Raw genomic sequence first — 19,152 nt, 5'->3', positions numbered from 1 at the left:
GAGGAGGATGGAGAGACTCAGCCCCAGGTTTGAGCCCCACCCAAAGCACAGGGGAAGGGCCCAGCCTGGTCAAGGCAGCCCTGAGGCTTTTCCTTAAAATCCAGCTCCTGGATTCCTCTGGAATCACTACACAGACAAACACCCACTCGTGCCCCCAGACACTCTGTGTGATGCTGGCAGCACTCAGGTGTGTCTCTGACCCACTTTTCATCCACTCTTTTGAGGGAAGCACCAGATTTTTATTTCTTATTTTTTTTTACATTTCAGAGCAAAGATAAATATATGATATCCTGCAGAAGGGCAAACCTGCTGCCAGCCCTGGTCTTGCTGCTGGATCTGTTCAGCTAGCAGTGCCAGGGGTGGGAAATGCCCCTGCCCTGTTCCCAATCCTTCCCCCCCAGCAGGATTCCCAGAGGAGCACCCTCCAGCTGCCCATGGACATGCTTTGGAGGCACATTCCCAAAGGGATAAAGCTCAGCAGAGGGATGGAGGGCAGAAATCAGCTCTACTCACCAGTGGTCCCCTCCTGCCTGGGCTGCCCATGATCCCTGGGTGGCCCTGCACGAGAAGATGAGGATGAGGATGGAGAACAGCATCTCCCAGTCCCCATCATGGCAAAGTCCATGGTATCAAGGTCTTGTCCCACACAACCACAAAAAGCCCCAGGGAGGATGGGAAGTGACCCCACTAATGGTATCAAAGTCTTGTCCCACATGGCCATGGGGTGGGAGGTTGGGAAGTGACCCCATTGATGGCATCAGGTCTTGTCCCACACATTCACAGGGGTGGGAGGTTGGGAATTGACCCCACTGATGGTATCAAAGTCTTGTCCCACACAACCACAAGGATGGAGGTTGGGAATTGACCCCATTGATGGCATCAAGGTCTTGTCCCACATGGCCACAAGGATGGGAGGTTGGGCAGTGACCCCATTGATGGCATCAAGGTCTTGTCCCACACAGCCACAAGGATGGAGGTTGGGAATTGACCCCATTGATGGCATCAAGGTCTTGTTCCACACTTTCACAGGGATGGGAGGCTGGGCAGTGACCCCATTGATGGCATCAGGTCTTGTCCCACACATTCACAGGGATGGGAGGTTGGGAATTGACCCCACTGATGGTATCAAAGTCTTGTCCCACACAGCCACAGGGATGGGAGGTTGGGGGTGTCCCCATGGGCTCAGCTGCCCCTGTCACCCTTGCCAGCACCCTGTCCCCAGGCAAGTACAGATGTAGGATGGGAACCTGTGTACCAGGCTTTCCTTCTGCGCCCTCCGCTCCCGGCGCGCCCCGCGAGCCCTGCAGGGAGAGTTTGCCTCAGGGTGGCCCCACAAGGGCTCCTGCAGCCCCAGAGCCTCCCCTCAGGGTGACAATGGGGGACATCAGCTCTGAATTCCTCGGTGCACAGCTCATCCCACAGTTCCAGCAGCTCCTCCCTGCTCCATCCCACCTTGGGATGGGAAATAACATCCACGTGGGAGGGGAGCTGTTCCCACCAGGAACACCTCAGCTGGGTTTTCCCTCCTCCTGCCCCAGCTATTTATTCCTGGCTTCTTCACCAGCCTCAGCTCTGAATAACAGAGCTTCCTTATAAAGTTCTTTCCTGGAATTTTCTGTGCTCAGCGTTCTGGAGGAAGCTGTGGTGTTGAGCAGGTGGTTTGTCAAAATGCAACAACGTGCCACAGCCTGAGCTGCTCATCCCCAACTTTTCCTGCTCAAATTCCTGACCCTTTGGTCTGGCCACGTCCCAGGATGCTGCTCCCATGTCCCAGAGCCAGCAGCTCCCCATGGCAGCCCAGGGATGTGGGATATCCTCTACTTACAGGCAGTCCAGGCACTCCAACCAGCCCACGCTGCCCCACACGGCCCTGCAAAACACCAGGAATCACCAAACCATCCCCAGCTGCAGATTTGGAGGAAAATCTTATGCCTGAAGGATGTGCTCTGTCCCAGCACATCCCAAGCCAAGGGAGGGATGTTTCAATCCAGGCTTGTTTCAATCCCCCACAGCCAAAGCTGCTCCAAGACCCAAATCCCAGCACCCCTTTAATTACCCGGGCTCCCCGTGGTCCTGGGGTTCCCTTGGGGCCGTCGGGTCCTTGGCATCCCTAAAATCCACACAAAGGAAAACACAGAGATTGCAAAGCTACAGGAGCAGGGCAGGGGAGGGGGCCAAGAGGCTGGAGCCCCCCCCAGGATGGTGCCCCTGAGAGCCTGGCAGGGCGGCCACATCCCTGCTTGCCATGCAAGGCAGGGGGCAGCCCCTGGGAAAGCAGCAAATTCTGGCACTGACCTTGGGGCCCTCGCTGCTGTTTAGCCCTGCAGGGCCAATCTGACCTTCTTCCCCCTGCCAGGAGAGAGGGGAGGAATCAGCCAGGGAAAACACAGCCCCAGATCCTGCTGCTGGTGTAGGGAAAACCACTGTGAGTGTGACCAGAGGTGACATCAATAATGGAGCTCTGGTGGGAATGGGGATTTCCCCCGTGCTCCAGGGTTAAAAAACCAGGCAGACAGAAAAATCTCAGCAGTTTGGTGTGGCCCAAAATGACATGGTTGAATGTTTTTGTTTCCTGGTGGACAAATTAAAGGCAATTCCAAGGAGTGCTGTGCCAAGGTTGCTCCCTGCTGCAGCCCAGAAGCACTGCCTGGGAGGGGGGACAAGGCAGGAGAGGACTCCTGCTGCATCCCCAGCTCCTGAGAGGTGGGAAGAGCTGTTCCTCATCCTGGAGAGCCAAAGAGCAGGTCCAGGAAGGTATCCCAAAAGCCCTGGGAGTGGGAGGGCAGCCCCTACAGACTGCAAAGGTGGGTGGGAAAATAATCCTCTTTTTCCTGAGAAGCTGGGAATCACTAGGGACCAGCAGCCAGCCTCAAACACGGGGCTGGAGGTGGCTTCAGTCTCCCAGACAGGTCCCTCAGAGCACACACTGCAGGAAAAAGCATCCCCAAAGCCCTTCAGGCTGCCAGCACAGGCTCCAGGAGCCTGGCAGGAGCCAGAGAGGGGCACAAAATGAGCAATCCATGAACCCTCTGCTCCCAAAAGCTGCAAAGGAGCTGACCCAGAGCAGGATCCTGCAGAGCTGCTGGGCTGAGGCAGCTGGGGAGGGCTGGCAATGCTGTGCCTGAGGCTGCTCTGGCATCAGTGAACCCAGCAGAGAATTTTGGGGTGACGAGGTGTGGAGCAGGCAGGGCACAGCTTGGTTTGCTGGGGGCTCAGGGCCAAGCTCCTCAATGCTGTTCAAGGCATCCCTTAGGAGAGATCCCATCAATCAGCACTGGTGGCCCTCTCAGGGCTGTCCCCAAGCTGTGACACAGGTGACACACGTGTGTTGTCCCTCATGACTCTCCTTTCCAGCAGTGGCACTCACGTCTGGTCCCCGTGGCCCTGCAGCCCCTCGGGGGCCGGGGAAGCCCTGCAAGCCCCCCTGGCCCCGGGCTCCTGCAGGGCCTTTGGCTCCTTGTGCTCCTCGTGGGCCCTTGGAGGAACAAAACACAGAATGTCACAAAGCAGGGACAGCCACACCCTGATCCACAGGCAGGAATTCCCTGGAGAAGCCATCACTGACATGGGGAGCACCCCAAACCCTCCTCCCCCAGAATCCCTGGGCCACCAGAATGGGGAAATTCATTGTTGAAACAGCCAAAGGAGGTGGAGCAGGGAAGGATGGATCAGGTGGTGGGATCAGCACAGAATGAGCTGCCTGGCTGTCACAGACCCCACAACCCTGTCACAGACACATTTTCTGAAAAATCCTCTCATTAGGATCCTTTTCTCCTGAGAAACTGGGAGGCCTCAGGAACAAAATGTAACCAATGGTTATCTGCTGCTGTGGGATGCAACAGGTGCATCTGGGATTGGGCTCATGTGGTTGTTTCTAATTAATGGCCAATCACAGTCAGCTGGCTTGGACTCTCAGGTTAGTCACAAGATTTTATTATCATTAATTATTTTTATATAAATATATCATATTATTATTTTTATATATATAAATGATATTTTATTATTATCATTTTATATATAATTATTTATATATTCTCATTTATATATATATTATAATTTATTATTATAATGTATTTATTCTTTTCTAGCCTTCTGATGAAATCCTTTCTTCTATTCTGTTAGTAGAGTTTTAGTATATCATTATCTTTTAATAAAATATATATCATAAAATAATAAATCAGCCCTCTGAAACATGGAGTCAAGATTCTCATCTCTTCCCTTGTTGGGATTGCCTGCAAATTCAACAGGGTCCAGAGTCCTTGGCAGCCCCAGCCACCCACAGCTGGGTAAAGCACAGAGGGAGCAGCTCCAGGAGCTGTGCCCATTCCCTGGGGAGCCTGGGCAGTGCCAGCACCCTCTGGGGGAAGAACCTTGCCCTGAGCTCAGCCTCAGCTGCCCTGGCCCAGCCCCAGCCGTGCCCTGGCTCCTGTCCCTGGCCCAGAGTGCAGAGGGGTCTCATTCCAGCACCCAGCCCCTCCATGTCCCCTCCCCAGCGTGACCAGGGACCTCCAGGTGGCATTTGGAGGCACCACAGCCTTGGGAATGAGTACCTTGCCTCCTTTGGCTCCCAAATCTCCCTTGGCTCCACCTGGACCTCGGCAGCCCTGCAAGAGCAGCAGCAGTGGGGGTTACAGTGAGAAACCCCTGGTGTAAGCTGGGATCTGATCCTGCCTCCAAAGAAAGGGAATTTTGCCCTGCTCCAGTCAGGGCTTTCCTCTGGATGGGCCCCTCTGAGCTGGGAGCAGGGACCTGCTGGATCTGGCTCCAGAGCTTTTGGGTTCCATGCCCACCAAACCCAGCCCAGCAGTCCATGCCAGTGCCAGTGCCAGCTCCCAGCTGGCGGTGGCACCTCTGGCACCACCAAAACAATGCCAAGCGTTTTATCCTCACTGCTGTGTCCCTGAACTCAGGACAAAGCAGTCCCACTTCCCTGCATCTCCAGCAGCCCTGTGGGAAGCTGGGGAACCAGGGCATTCCCTGCAGGATTCTGTGGGGCTGTCAGGGGGAGGATGAGTGTGAGCCCTCAGGACACTCCCAAGGCTGAAAATTCCAGCAAAAGGAGCCCAAGCTCAGCTCTGCCTCCCCAGACAGCCCCAGCTGGCACCTACTCGAGCATCAAGTCCAGGCACACATAAAGAACACAGAGCTGCAGCTTTGGGCTGCTCTGCCACAGCTCTCCTGCTTCCAAAGCAGGATCCCATGGATGTCATCACTCACCTGCTCTCCTTGGGTGCCTTTTGCACCTGGCAGGCCAAGAAAACCCTTCAGAGAGGGAGAGAGAAGTTAAAAAAGAAAAACACAAAGAGAAGTATTGCATGTGCTGCTGGAGGTGACAACCCACCCAGAGCACAGGGATGGCATGGGCTGGGAAATGGGGGCACCACTTTGGCTCTGCAGGGCTGCTGCTGAGATGTCCCAGTGGGATTTGTTCCCCAAAAAGGGACCAGAAAAGTCACAAACCCTCCCTTCCCCAGTGGGATTTGTTCCCCAAAAAGGGACCAGAAGAGTCACAAACCCTCCCTTCCCCAGTGCGATTTGTTCCCAAAAAGGGACCAGGAGAGTCACAAACCCTCCCTTCCCCAGTGGGATTTGTTCCCCAAAAAGGGACCAGAAGAGTCACAAACCCTCCCTTCCCCAGTGGGATTTGTTCCCAAAAAGGGACCAGAAGAGCCACAAACCCTCCCAAGGCTGCCCCTAAGATGAGGGTGAGGTCCTTGTTCGACTCCAAAATGCACCCCCACATTCCAGCCCTCATCCCTCATCCCATTCAAGCCCCAGTTCTCAGCTCTGTGGGTTGGGGTCCCAGGACACAGAAGGGGACACCTGGGCCAGGCAGGAGGAAGGTCAGGGTGTCCCAAGCCTCTGGAGCACCCAAACCCCTTGGGAAAAGGGTGTCCCAGGGAAGGGATCAGCAGGGCTGGGCCATCTCTGCTGACAAATCCACAGGGAAAGAACAAAAATGGAGGTGCCTGAAAGCAGGAGGGGCAGAGGAGCTTTGGGGATGAGGCATCTCCAGCAGCCCTGTGGGAAGCTGGGGAACTTGAGCATTCCCTGCAGGATTCTGTGGGGCTGTCAGGGGGAGGATGAGTGTGGCCACAGCTCTCCTCACAGAGAGCAGCAGGCACAACTTCCCAAGGATTTTTCCTTGTGAAGGCAGTGAGAAGTACAGAGACAAGAAGAGAAAACAATTCTTATCTCTATTCAGTGCTCCTGTTTTTGCACATGTGGAATGTGTTATGGAGATTGTTTACTGAAAGTGATTTGTTAATTGGGCACCAATGAAAGTTGTTTTGAGTGATCAGCTTTGAATCACTCAGAGCTGTGTCCTGGCTGTCTCAGACAGCCACGGGTTTTCTGTAGTATAGTTTAATACAGTATTAATGTATTATAATAGTTTAATAAACCAATTGTTCAGCCTTCTGAATCATGGAGTCAGAGCACATTATTCCCTGGCTGGGGGATCTCCTGTTTCCACTACAGATGAGAGCACCCCACATCCAGCCACCCCCTTCCCCTGCACTCACCCCAGGGCCCTGCTGTCCCAGCTGTCCCCTCACCCCAGGGGCACCAGCTGTACCCTGCAAGAGGAATCTGGAATCACAGAATGTCCTGAGCTGGAAGGACCCCAAAGATCATCAAATCCAGCCCCTGTCCCAGCAACCCCAGCCTGGGCATCCCTGGCAGCGCTGCCCAAAGGCTCCTGGAGCTCTGGCAGCCTCGGGGCCGTGCCCATTCCCTGGGGAGCCTGGGCAGTGCCAGCACCCTCTGGGGGAAGAACCTTGCCCTGAGCTCAGCCTGAGCTGCCCTGGCCCAGCCCCAGCCGTGCCCTGGCTCCTGTCCCTGTCCCAGAGTGCACAGGGGTCTCATTCCAGCCCCCAGCCCCTCCATGTCCCCTCCCCAGCGTGACCAGGTGGCATTCTGGAAGTGCTGCCCCCTCTCCCCTCCAAAAACAGGGACAGGGACCCCCTCAACCCCACATGTCAGGTCCTTCCAGGGAAATCCCTCCAACCTGGGCTTCATCCCCACCAAGGTCACAAAAAACTCTCTTACTGTGTCTCCTTTGGGACCAGAGGATCCCTCCAGCCCTGCTGGACCCTGGGAAAAGCAAAGGCAGGGGGATGTTGGGAGAAGAGGGATGTGGCTGCTCTGTCCTGTTCTGCTCTGTGGATGAGACCCCAGCCCACAGGAACCTGCCCAGGAGCTGCCTCACACCTCAGGGACAATGTCCTCACCCAGGGGGCACAGCCCTCCCCACCCATCCACTTCTGGGGGCCTCAAGAACCCACAAGGTGAAGGATTTCCCATCCACTTCCCAAATGCATGGGGGACAATTCCCAGCAGCTCCTGGAAGAGAACTGGGGGGATGCACCCAGCCCAGGACAGCCCCACTCACCTGAGAGCCCCTGGGGCCGGGGGGGCCACGCCTGCCCTGCAAGCCCTGGGGTCCCTGCACAGGGGGAACAGGGAGCTGCCATTAGGATCAAACCTCTGCTGGGAATTCCCAGCCTCTGAGGAGCTCCAGAGTTCCCACTTATGGCACACGAAGGGCTACAGAAAGGATTCCCACCCCTGAGCCAGCCCCTGCAGCTTTTGGGGTGGCTTGGGATCACATCCCAGCTGGAGAAGATCACTCCAGGCTGGGTGAGCCTGGGACAGCCTCCCACCCTGGGACACCCATCCCAGGACACCCCATCCCAGGGACACCCCATCCTGGGACACCCCATCCTGGGACACCCCATCCTGGAACACTCTACCCCATCCCAGGGACACTCCATCCCATTCCATCCCATCCTGGGACACCCATCCCAGGGACACACCACCCCAGGGACAACCCATCCCATCCCACCCTAGGACATCCATCCCAGGACACCCCATCTCAGGGACACCCCATCCCATCCCATCCTGGGACACACCACCCCAGGGACACCCCATCCCAGGACACCCCATCCTGGGGCACCCATCCCAGGACACCCCATCCCAGGGACACCCCATCCCATCCCACCCTGGGACACCCATCCCAGGACACCCCATCCCAGGACACCCCATCCTGGGGCACCCATCCCAGGACACCCATCCCAGGGACACCCCATCCCATCCCACCCTGGGACACCCATCCCAGGACACCCCGTCCCAGGACACCCCATCCTGGGGCACCCATCCCAGGACACCCATCCCAGGGACACCCCATCCCATCCCATCCTGGGACACCCATCCCAGGACACCCCGTCCCAGGACACCCCATCCTGGGGCACCCATCCCAGGGACACCCCATCCCATCCCATCCTGGGACACCCACCCTGGGAGACACCACCCCAGGGACACCCCATCCCAGGACACCCCATCCTGGGACACACCACCCCATCCTATCCTGGAACACCCATCCTGGGGCACCTCCGCCCTAGGACACCCCCACCATGGGAACCATCCTGGGACATCCCATCTTGGGGCACCCCACCCTGGGACACTCCACTCCATCTCATCTCAGAACACCCCATCCCCAGGACACCCCGAGACACCTATCCCAGGACACCCACCATGGGACACCCCACCCCATCCCATCCCATCCCATCCCATCCCCTCCCATCCCATGGATCCCATGGATCCCATCCCCTCCCATGGATCCCATCCCCTCCCATCCCATGGATCCCATCCCATCCCATCCCATGGATCCCATCCCATGGATCCTATCCCATGGATCCCATCCCATCCCATCCTGTCCCATCCCATCCCATGGATCCCATCCCCTCCCATCCTGGGACACCCCACCCCAGGGATCCCCTACCTTGGGGCCACGGGGCCCGGCCATCCCAGGAGGGCCCAGTTCCCCCTGTGGAGAGAGCAGAGCAGGGCAGGGCAGGTGTGGGGTGAGAGCAGCGACCCCAAAACCCCCAATAACCAAGGGTGGGCACTGGGGCACACCCACCTGAGAGCCATTGATGCCTCTGCACCCCACGGGTCCGGGCTGGCCGGGCTCTCCCTGCAAGGCAAGACCTGCTCAGCCCCTCAGGGGAGGTGGGACAGGGATTCCTGAGCATCCCAGGGATGCTGGGGGGGTTATTGGTGAGCTTTAATGCCCTGGGTCCTTTTGGAATCCTCCCCCTGCTAGCAGGGATGGTTTTAACCAAATGCAGCATTTTTAGGTGTAAATAGAACAAGGGATGAACACAGTGGCACTCTGGGCAGCAGCAGCTCCACTGCCTGAAATTCCATCTGTATCAAACCCTGAGACTCACCATGGGACCAGCAGGGCCTGGGGCACCCACTGAGCCACCTTCTCCCTGCAGCAGGAGAGAAAAAAATGCCATTTTTTGCTTTGATTCTCTCCTTCAGCCCAAATCCCCCTTTTCCTTCACATCAGCTGCTTGAGGCCTCCTCGGACATTTGCTGAGCAACCCCAGCTCCCTTTCCTGCTGGAGAATCCATCCATTCACCACCAAACCACTTCAGTTTTCCTTTCAAATCCTTTTCCAGCCTTTTTCTGGGCAGGATGTCCCCCAGATGTGTGGGAGCACTGAGCTGTCCATCTGCTGAGAGAGCCTGGAAAAACCAGGTGCTGCCAGCCTGGGATTCATCTCAGCTGGAGGTGGCCACTTAAAATAAATCCCAGTGCTCTGAAAAAGCTCATTTCTCTTCATTTCTCCTCATTCCCAGCCAGAACAGGGATGGGAAATGCTGGAGGAAATGCCCCAACGTGCCTGGATGCAAATCCCTGCTCAGACCCCTCTTCCCAGGGGGAATCCCCGGCTCCTGCAGCCCTTTGGGTGGCACAGAGAAGGGAACAGCACTCACCTCTGGCCCTGCAGGGCCCTGCAAGCCCATGGCACCCTTCAGCCCCACCAGCCCCTGGGAGAGAAGCCAGCAGTGAGGTGTCAGCACCCTGAGGTGACACTGCCTTTGTCCCATCCCTCACAGGAGGGGCAGGGACACCACAGAGACCACAAAGGCTTTGTGAAAGGCAGGAGAGCGTGGGCTGGAGCTTGGGGACATCACAGAGAGGGACAAGGGTCAGCACAAGGGGATGGAGGGAAGGGTGTGGACAACTCCAGCTGTCCAGGTAACTCACCTGGAGCCCTGCAGGACCTGGCAGCCCATTCTCTCCCTTCACCCCCTGGAAAAGCCAAGAGCAGCTGAGTGATGGAGGAGAGCAGGACCTGGGGCAGGGAAGGAGAGAGCCCTGCCCACCCTGGCAGGGCTGTGAGGGGCAGGGACAGCCACCCTCACCTTCACTCCCTTCTCTCCTTTGTCCCCAGCTGGTCCAGGGTCTCCCAAGAAACCCTGAAATAGAACAGGGATGAAATGGGAACAAGGATGGGCCCCAGCTGGAGCCACAGCACGTGGCTGCTGTGCCTCAAAGGACACACTCAGGGTGGGACACGAGGATGGGGACCCTCAAGGTTGTGCTACATGGGGCAAAGCCTGGCTGCTGGTGCCCAGCATGGTGACACCTCCCTGCAGCTCCTGGTGTCACCCACAGCAGTGGCACAGGGCTGGCACAGGGCTCTGCACAGGCAGGAGGGCACAAAGGGTGGCCCAGAACAGGGGTCTGATAACCCATGTGGGACTGCTGGTCCAAAAAGAAATTAGGTCTCAAATCCACCAGGATGATCAGACCTTGGAGGAGCCCAAAAATCTCCTGGGCAGCTCCAAAAATGCTGGCCTGAAGAGGACCCAGTGATGGGAAAATTAAAAAAACTAAAGGGTGACAAACCACCAGCATTCTCTGTTCTATGGACATTTTCCATCCTGGCTGCCAAAGCCCTGGAAGAGCCTGGGGAGGAGCTGCAGGAGCAGTGCTGGTCCCAGTGGAACCAGTATGGAAGGTGCTGGGGCTGGCACTGCTGGGGCTGGCACCTCATGGTGCCCATGGCTGTGCAAGCCAGAGCCAACTCACCTCTTCTCCCTTGTCCCCTGCCAGCCCTCGGTCACCCTGGAAGCCCTGGAGGCCCTGGGAAGAGGGAGGAAGGAGCAGGGCAGGCACTGAGGGGCTGCCACCCATGCCCACCCTGCTCCCCACCCTGCTGAGTGTCACATTCACATTCTCTGATAAAATCCCTTCACCCAGGGTTTTTCTCCTGGGAAGCTGAGAAGCCTCAGAGAAAAGGAAAACAATTCTGATCTCATTTGCTTCTCCTGTGCTGTGCTCATGTGGAATGTGTTTGGAGATTGTTCACCCACAGGTGATTGTTCCATTGCATTCTGCTGGGAGTTGTTTTCACTCTTTGGCCAATCAAGGCCAAGCTGTGTCAGGACTCTGGAGAGAGTCAGGAGTTTTCATTATTATCTTTTTAGCATTTAGTGAGTATCCTTGCTGTATTCTTTAGTGTAATATAGTATTCTTTAATATAATATAGTATCATAAAGTAATAAATCAGCCTTGTGAGAACATGGAGTCAGATTCATCACTCCTGCCTTTGTCAGGGCATTCCCTGCAAATCCAATACCTGAGAGCCCCAGCACCCTCCAGTCCCTGCCCTCTAAACCCCCTGAGCAAGCTGCCAAGCCCAGGGGCATTGCCTGTGTTCCCCAGGGATTGCTGCCAGGGGTCTGGACAAGGGCAGGGACCAAGGAACCGGATTCCTGGATTGGACACTATCCAGGCATTCTGGAATTACTCTCATTTCCTGGTCACCATCCCAGTTTTGAGCCCTCAAGGGCTCGGAGCACCCTGGGATAGTTGAAGGTGACCCTGCCCATGGCATGGGGTAGAATGAGATGATTTTTAAGGTCCCTTCCCACCCAAGCCATTCCAGGATTTGCAGTTATTTCCCACGAGGAGCTCCAGGTGCAGCAGCCCAGCCCTGCTGCTCAGACCCACCACACCCAGGAGCTGCAGCTCTGCACATCCCAGCCCTTAATGCCCGTGTGGGATGCCCCACAACCCTTTTATTCCTGTCAAACCTAAACCTCGAGGCACTAATCCAGGCCTGCCTGGTTTGGGGGCTGAGGAGAATCCTGAAGGAGGCAAGAGAAGGAAGAGCAGCTTTAGGAACTCTGTCTCCAGCTCAGGGTTTGGAGCTCCAGCTTCCCCCTGACCCTGAGCCTCCCCTGGCCCTGCCTGCCCATGGCTCACCTGCTCCCCTGGCAGCCCCCAGGGCCCAGGTTTGCCATCCAAGCCAGGGAAGCCATCAGAGCCAGGGTATCCCACACGTCCTGGCAAGCCCTGCAGCCCGGGTTCCCCCTGGGGAGAGAAATCCAAGCATGGAAAATTAAAATATCCACATTATGAAAGCAGTAAAGGAAACTCTGAGCTCTGCCTGGCTCTGGAGCTGGGCCAAAGCTCTGTGTGCATCCAGGGGCAGGTGGATCTTTCCAGGTTCTCCACCAAATCCCTGGGATAGCTGGAGCCAGGGGTTGTACAGCAGGAAGCAACACAGAGGGCAGGGAAGAAGAAATGCAGTGAGAGAAGGTGGAGTGAAGGCTCCTGCATCAGCTCCTGCCTCAAAGCCATCCCTGGTTCTGTCCCACGTGCAGGGGTCAGAGCAGATCCCCCAAGGATCCATCTCCAGCTAAAGCTTCCCCTTCACCCCTGAGCCATTCCTGATCCTGTCCCATGTGCAGGGGTTAGAGGAGATCCCCCAAGGATCCATCTCCAGCTAAAGCTTCCCCTTCACCCCTGAGCCATTCCTGGTCCTGTCCCACGTGCAGGGGTAAGAGCAGATCCCCCAAGGATCCATCTCCAGCTAAAGCTTCCCCTTCACCCCTGAGCCATTCCTGGTCCTGTCCCACATGCAGGGGTCAGAGCAGATCCCCCCAAGGATCCATCTCCAGCTAAAGCTTCCCCTTCACCCCTGAGCCATTCCTGATCCTGTCCCACGTGCAGGGGTCAGAGCAGATCCCCCAAGGATCCATCTCCAGCTAAAGCTTCCCCTTCACCCCTGAGCCATTCCTGATCCTGTCCCATGTGCAGGGGTCAGAGCAGATCCCCCAGGGATCCAGCACCTGCTAAAGCTTCCCCTTCACCCCTGAGCCATTCCTGGTTCTGTCCCACATGCAGGGGTCAGAGCAGATCCACCCCAGGATCCATCTCCAGCTAAAGCTTCCCCTTCACCCCTGAGCCATTCCTGGTTCTGTCCCATGTGCAGGGGTCAGAGCAGATCCCCCAAGGATCCAGCACCTGCTAAAGCTTCCCCTTCACCCCTGAGCCATTCCTGGTTCTGTCCCATGTGCAGGGGTCAGAGCAGATCCCCCCAAGGATCCATCTCCAGCTAAAGCTTCCCCTTCACCCCTGAGCTCACTGCAGTCCTGAGTTCAGGCAGGCTGGAGGGCAGTGTGGAACAAAGCTGCAGTGATGTGGGACAGGGGACATTGCTCTCCTCCCTTGTACCCACAGGGGAGATGAACGCCCATGAAGGGGCACAGGCAGAGCTCACCCACACCATGCAGAGCTGGGGGGTTCTTGAGGGTGACAAAAGGGCTTTGGGATGGCATCACCTGGAGGTGTGCAGCCCCCAAAGGGGCTGTGCTGAGCTGTGACTGAGCCATGCAGCACAAGAGGAGCAGCAGGACAATGACTTGGAGCACAGCAGGGAGGGGACCGGGACATTGATCCCATCACTCCAGACCAAGCACAGCATTCCCAAACTGTCCCCAAGCCCATCACAACCCTCCCTCCCCCTGATCCAGGAGAGGCAGGGGTGCTGAGGGTGTGCCAGGTGTCCCCAGAGCCCTCACTCACCGGGTACCCCCGCTGGCCTTTGTCCCCCGGCTCTCCTGGTGCTCCGCAGGGTCCCTGTGCACAAACAGGGACTGGGTCCCCAGGGTGTCCCCCCAGCCTGCCCTGAGCCCTGAGGAGGCTGGCAGGACAAGCAGCAATGCCCAGAGGGGACCTTGGGAAGGGCACAGTGGGACAATTGACATCCCTGGCACCCCCACCATGCCCAGCAGGTTTGGGGTCAGCAGCTGATCCATTTTCCCACTGCTTTGGTTCCTGATGGGATTTCAGGACTGGGAATTTTGCCCTTTTCCTTTGCCTCATGGCCAGATGTGGGGGAAGCATCACACAGCAATGCCAGGGCTGATGTGGGATGGGGCTGAGACCCCCCCAGCCCTTCCCTGCCTTGTTTCTGTGCCTCTGGGAGGGATCCAGGTGGTCCCTTCCCCAAAAACAAGGGCTGGAACCTGATGCCCCAGGAAAAGCAGCCAGCCCTGCTCAGCTGGCAGAGCTGAGGGGCTCCCTGGGAGTTGGATATCAAACATCCTGGGTTTCAGGGGGAAGCAGACAAATCCATTAGGCTGCTTTGAAACCCAATCCCAAAGCCCCTAATTACAGCCTGAGTGCTTGGGGACACCCACCCTGAAAGTGTCCCCAGGGCAGCCAGGGTGGCAGCAAGGCCACCAAAGGGACAGCAGGGCTTTTGTACTTACAGGGGCTCCTGTTTTCCCAGGATGTCCTGGGGGCCCAGGAGCTCCAGGTTTTCTCTGGATTTAAAAAAATATAGAACAACAAACATTGGTAAAACCATCAAGTGCTTGGAGCAAGGAGAACTCAGCTGCCAACAAGGAAAAATCCAAACTCAAAGTGACCAAAGCAGCACTCACCGGCCAGCCCGCGTGCAGGAGTTGGTAAAATGATGATTGCTGGAAGAAAAATGAGGGGGAAAAAGCAAAATGTTAAAAAAAAATAATCCCAAATCCCTTTTTGTTTGCTTCAAGGATGTTCTCCTTGTCTTGGGAAGATGCAGCAATGAACCACTCCTTTAATAAATTAATTTATTTCAGACTCTGTGCATGCAAGGCATGGGAGGAAGGACAAGCTGAGGATAACCTGTAGGGAATAAGGAACTGCTTCAGTAGAAAATTAGGCAGAGAGCTCACTTCTCCTGGGTTTGGTGAAATTCAGCTCCTCCATGGGTGCCCTGCAGCCCTGGGACACCAGAAATGTTTGGGATATGGAAAGGTCAGAAACGTGGTGGTGGTGGTGAGCACAGGGACTGCCAGGTTTTAAATGAAATCATCTGCTTTGACCCTGCAGGTTACTCCAGGTGGGGAAGCTCCTCCAGGCTCTGGAAAAGCCAGAGGAGCAGATGCCAAGAAGGTTTTCTCCTCTTGCTGCTCCCAGCAGCCAAATCCTGGATGCACTTCCAATTTTTCCAAAGATGACCACAGAGAGGGGAAAAGGCACCTGAAAGGCCCAGGGTGGATTAATCCCATCCCAACCATGCAATCCCATCATATTTCCAAACCAGCAAAAAGATCCTGAGACCACCTGGTGCAGCCTCCTCTCTGCACACTTCCAAACCAGGTTTTCCCAAATTTTGGGAGGTGTCCAGGAAATAAAATTTCCATCTCCAGCTACCAGCAGCACAGGAAGGCAAAACCCATCTTTCCTCCTCCTCCTTCCCACAGTGAGCCCAGACTTGCAGTCCAGGCATCTCCTCCAAATCCTGGCTCACATCAATGGCTAAAAATTCCCTTTGCTTGTCCATCATCCCAATCCCAGGCAGCTGGAGGGACAGCATTCCTCTGTTCTCCCCAATTTCAACCTCGAGGGCACTGGGAAACCCCTCCTGTGCCCTGCCCCAGGGTCTGTCCCCCACCAGCAGTGGGGAGAGAGGGGAAAACCCGAGGAACTCATGAAGGGAAATAAACACAGAGCTTTGAACAGCTGGGAATATTCCTAGCAGTGGGCAGATGAGGGGGGCATCCCTGCTCCTTCCAGGCTGATCCCAAACTGATTTCCCTGGGTGAAGGAAGGGGTGCAGCCCCTGGCAGGACCATGTTCCTCCTGTCCTGCCAAGTTCTCATTTCCCTCAAAATCCACTCCTAAAATCTCTCTGGAGGAGGTTGGAGCATGGCCAACGCTTTTGCCTTGTCTCAGCAATCAGTGAACTCAGGACAGGATATTATTTCATCCAACCTTTGGGAAAGAGGGGAGACAAAATCCCACATGAGACTCGGGTTTCAGAGCAGCAGATGCCAGGGAGGGGCAGAGCAGTAAATGGGCTCTGCAATTCCAGCAGGGACTGTCAGAGCTCTGCTGCTGCTGCTGCAGCTCTGGGAGCAGCACAAGGGCAGGGCAGGGTGGGGAGCAGCAGCCACGGGGATCTGTGCTCCTGGAGAGCTCCAGCCTGGGAGCAGAGCAGGGGAGCCCTTCAGGGCAGGGGAGCCCCTCAGGGCAGGGGAGCCCTCCATGGCACAGGAATCCTTCAGGGCAGGGGAGCCCTCCATGGCACAGGAATCCTTCAGGGCAGGGGAGCCCTTCAGGGCACAGGAATCCTTCAGGGCACAGGAATCCTTCAGGGCAGGGGAGCCCTTCAGGGCACAGGAATCCTTCATGGCACAGGAATCCTTCAGGGCAGGGGAGCCCTTCAGGGCAAGGGAGCCCTTCATGGCACAGGAATCCTTCAGCAGCCCTGGGGGGAGCAGCTCAGGCCTGGCAGGGCAGTTTTGGGTGCCCACCCTGTGCCACCCTCTGCAGTCACCCCATGGCCATCCTGTGCCACTCTCTGCAGTCACCCCATGGCCATCCTGTGCCACTCTCTGCAGTCACCCCATGGCCATCCTGTGCCACTCTCTGCAGTCACCCCATGGCCACTCTCACCCTGTGCCACCTCTGCAGTCACCCCATGGCTACGGCCACCCTGTCCCACTCTCTGCAGTCACCCCATTGCCATCCCCACCCTGTGCCACCCTCTGCAGTCACTCTCATCCTGTGACTCTACACTACCCCACTCTCACCCTGTGCCACTCTCTGTAGTCACCCCATTGCCATCCTCACCTGTGCCACCCTCTGCAGTCACCCCATGGCCATCCTCACCCTGTGCCATCCTCTGCAATCACTGTCACCCTGTACCTCTACAGTCACCCCATCCTCACCCTGTGCCACTCTCTGCAGTCACCCCATCCTCACCCTGTGCCACCCTCTGCAGTCACCCCATGGCCATCCCCACCCATGCCACCCCCAGCATGGCAGATGCCAACCCTGCAGTAGCAGCACATCCCTAACAATTCCCTCTTTTTCTCAAGGACGAGTTTTTCCTTTCCCCCTGAGCTTCCCAGGCCCCACTGCCCAGCCTGCCCTCCTGTTTTTAAAGGACCAAACCAAAGCTGTCTGGTGCAGCAGATTAAGCTCTCCAACAACTGTGGGAGCCCCAGCTCTCCCTCCCAGCACTCTGGCACTGCCCCAGTGCTGGAGCCAGCTCCAGAACCAGCCAGCAGCAGTTCCTGCCCTCCAGCCAGTCCGAGACAACTTCTTGGCAAAGCCCACATCTGTCAGCACATGGGGAACACAAACACAGCACAGGGGCTGGGGCTGGAACCACAGCGGCCTTGAGCTGCTTTTCCTTCATTCCTGTTCACAACAAAGGGAAGGGAGAGGCTGGGAGCAGCACAGCAGCCACAGCAGCTCTGGGACAGCCACCACAGCCCCTCTTTCCCTGCCCACCCTCCTGCAGTGTCCCTGAGCCTGAAGGGCACCTCCCCTGCCCTGCATTCCCATGGGCTGAGCCAACACAAACCCCAGCATACCCCAAATCCCCCAAACCCAAACGGGGATCTGCTCCATGGGGGCAGAACTGCCCCAAACCACAGGGATCTGCTCCATGGGGGCAGAACTGCCCCAAACCACAGGGATCTGCTCCATGGGAACAGAACTGCCCCAAACCACAGGGATCTGCTCCATGGGGGCAGAACTGTCCCAAACCACAGGGATCTGCTCCATGGGGGCAGAACTGCCCCAAACCACTGGGATCTGCTCCATGGGAACAGAACTGCCCCAAACCACTGGGATCTGCTCCATGGGAACAGAAGTGCCCCAAACCACAGGGATCTGCTCCATGGGGGCAGAACTGTCCCAAACCACAGGGATCTGCTCCCTTGGGGGCATCACCCCAAACCATAGGGATCTGCTCCATGGGAACAGTATGACCCCAAACCACAGGGATCTGCTCCATGATGGGAACAGAACTGCCCCAAACCACAGGGATCTGCTCCATGGGAACAGTATGACCCCAAACGACAGGGATCTGCTCCATGGTCCCCAAACCACAGGGATCTGCTCCTTGGGAACAGTATGACCCCAAACCACAGGGATCTATCTGCTCCATGGGAACAGAACTGCCCCAAACCACAGGGATCTGCTCCATGGGAACAGTATGACCCCAAACCACAGGGATCTATCTGCTCCATGGGAACTGCACCACCCCAAACCACAGAGCTGTGGGGGCTGCCAGCCCCATCCCCAGAGCCGCCAGTTCCAGCCCAGCCTTATCTCAGCTGACATCAGCAAATCCCAGCCCGGGGCTCTGCGTTTTCCTGCAGCACCGCCGGGGTCACAGGGGCACAGACACAATGGGGCACAGACACAATGGCCTGGGTGGCTTTGGGGTGGCCCAGGGCCCCCTCAGCAGACACTGCCCTCCCCTGAGATGGGCACGGGGCCAGCCCTGTGGGGACAGGGCCAGCACAGAGCCAGGGGACAGCACAGAACACAAGGGACAGCACAGAGCCCAGGGACAGCACAGAGCCAGGGGACAGCACAGAGCCCAGGGACAGCACAGAGCCAGGGGACAGCACAGAGCCCAGGGGACAGCACAGAACACAAGGGACAGCACAGAGCACAAGGGACAGCACAGAGCACAAGGGCCAGCACAGAGCCAGGGGACAGCACAGAACACAAGGGATAAGGGATAGCACAGAGCCAGGGGACAGCACCAGGGCCCAGGGGACAGCACAGAGCACAAGGGACAGCACCAGGGCCCAGGGGCCAGGATCCAGCATCTCTCCAGCTCTGGCTTCCCAAGCACAGACAGGACATGTTCCCTGCAGCATTCCAAAGTGGGGACACCGAGGAGTTGCCAGCAACATCCACAGGTGTGACTGTTTGTGCCTGCAGGAGGGCAAAGCCTGAGGTCTCTGCACACACAAGCAAGGGGAAATAAAGGGAATTCTGAGTGCAGAGCAAAGGAGGGGAGCAGCTCTGCCAAGGTGCAGGAGTTGATAGGGAGGGCTCTGCCCTGCTGGAAGGGGATCCCTGGCATGGAGACATCCAGCTGCCACTGTCCTGTCCCTGCTCATTCCTGCACACACCGTGTGCCTGTGATGGATCTGCACAGCTGCTGTCCTGGGGCAGCAGGAGGAGGCGAGAACAAGGAGGTTCTCCAGGTCAACCAAAACTTCAGCAGATGATCAACCCTCCTGTGCTTCCCTGCAGGA

At 57.0% G+C, this 19,152-nt stretch overlaps 1 protein-coding gene across 9 annotated transcripts in view; it reads right to left on the bottom strand.

Moving 5' to 3' along the window:
* LOC129129018 (uncharacterized) overlaps window positions 1-19,152 on the bottom strand; it is a 99,076-nt gene that overhangs the window by 21,448 nt on the left and 58,476 nt on the right. For 4 of the 9 annotated variants that reach the window (XM_077189341.1, XM_077189337.1, XM_077189345.1 and 1 more), the window contains 22 exons: window positions 14,539-14,577; window positions 14,365-14,418; window positions 13,676-13,729; window positions 12,071-12,178; window positions 10,892-10,945; window positions 10,222-10,275; window positions 10,064-10,108; window positions 9,790-9,843; window positions 9,234-9,278; window positions 8,924-8,977; window positions 8,783-8,827; window positions 7,394-7,447; window positions 7,051-7,095; window positions 6,525-6,578; window positions 5,218-5,262; window positions 4,551-4,604; window positions 3,368-3,475; window positions 2,296-2,349; window positions 2,057-2,110; window positions 1,826-1,870; window positions 1,248-1,301; window positions 514-558 (listed from right to left, as the gene is read on the bottom strand). In XM_077189341.1, coding sequence (XP_077045456.1) covers window positions 514-558; window positions 1,248-1,301; window positions 1,826-1,870; window positions 2,057-2,110; window positions 2,296-2,349; window positions 3,368-3,475; window positions 4,551-4,604; window positions 5,218-5,262; window positions 6,525-6,578; window positions 7,051-7,095; window positions 7,394-7,447; window positions 8,783-8,827; window positions 8,924-8,977; window positions 9,234-9,278; window positions 9,790-9,843; window positions 10,064-10,108; window positions 10,222-10,275; window positions 10,892-10,945; window positions 12,071-12,178; window positions 13,676-13,729; window positions 14,365-14,418; window positions 14,539-14,577 — 1,218 coding nt within the window. The remainder of the gene's footprint in view (window positions 1-513; window positions 559-1,247; window positions 1,302-1,825; window positions 1,871-2,056; window positions 2,111-2,295; window positions 2,350-3,367; window positions 3,476-4,550; window positions 4,605-5,217; window positions 5,263-6,524; window positions 6,579-7,050; window positions 7,096-7,393; window positions 7,448-8,782; window positions 8,828-8,923; window positions 8,978-9,233; window positions 9,279-9,789; window positions 9,844-10,063; window positions 10,109-10,221; window positions 10,276-10,891; window positions 10,946-12,070; window positions 12,179-13,675; window positions 13,730-14,364; window positions 14,419-14,538; window positions 14,578-19,152) is intronic. The other 5 variants (XM_077189340.1, XM_077189339.1, XM_077189343.1 and 2 more) reach the window with 5 other exon arrangements.

The sequence above is a fragment of the Agelaius phoeniceus genome, chromosome 21 (genome assembly GCF_051311805.1).
Source record: "Agelaius phoeniceus isolate bAgePho1 chromosome 21, bAgePho1.hap1, whole genome shotgun sequence".
Taxonomy (NCBI): Eukaryota; Metazoa; Chordata; class Aves; order Passeriformes; family Icteridae; genus Agelaius; species Agelaius phoeniceus.
The sequence above is the reverse complement of the archived record's forward strand: the minus strand, read 5'-3'. Positions and strand labels throughout refer to the sequence as shown.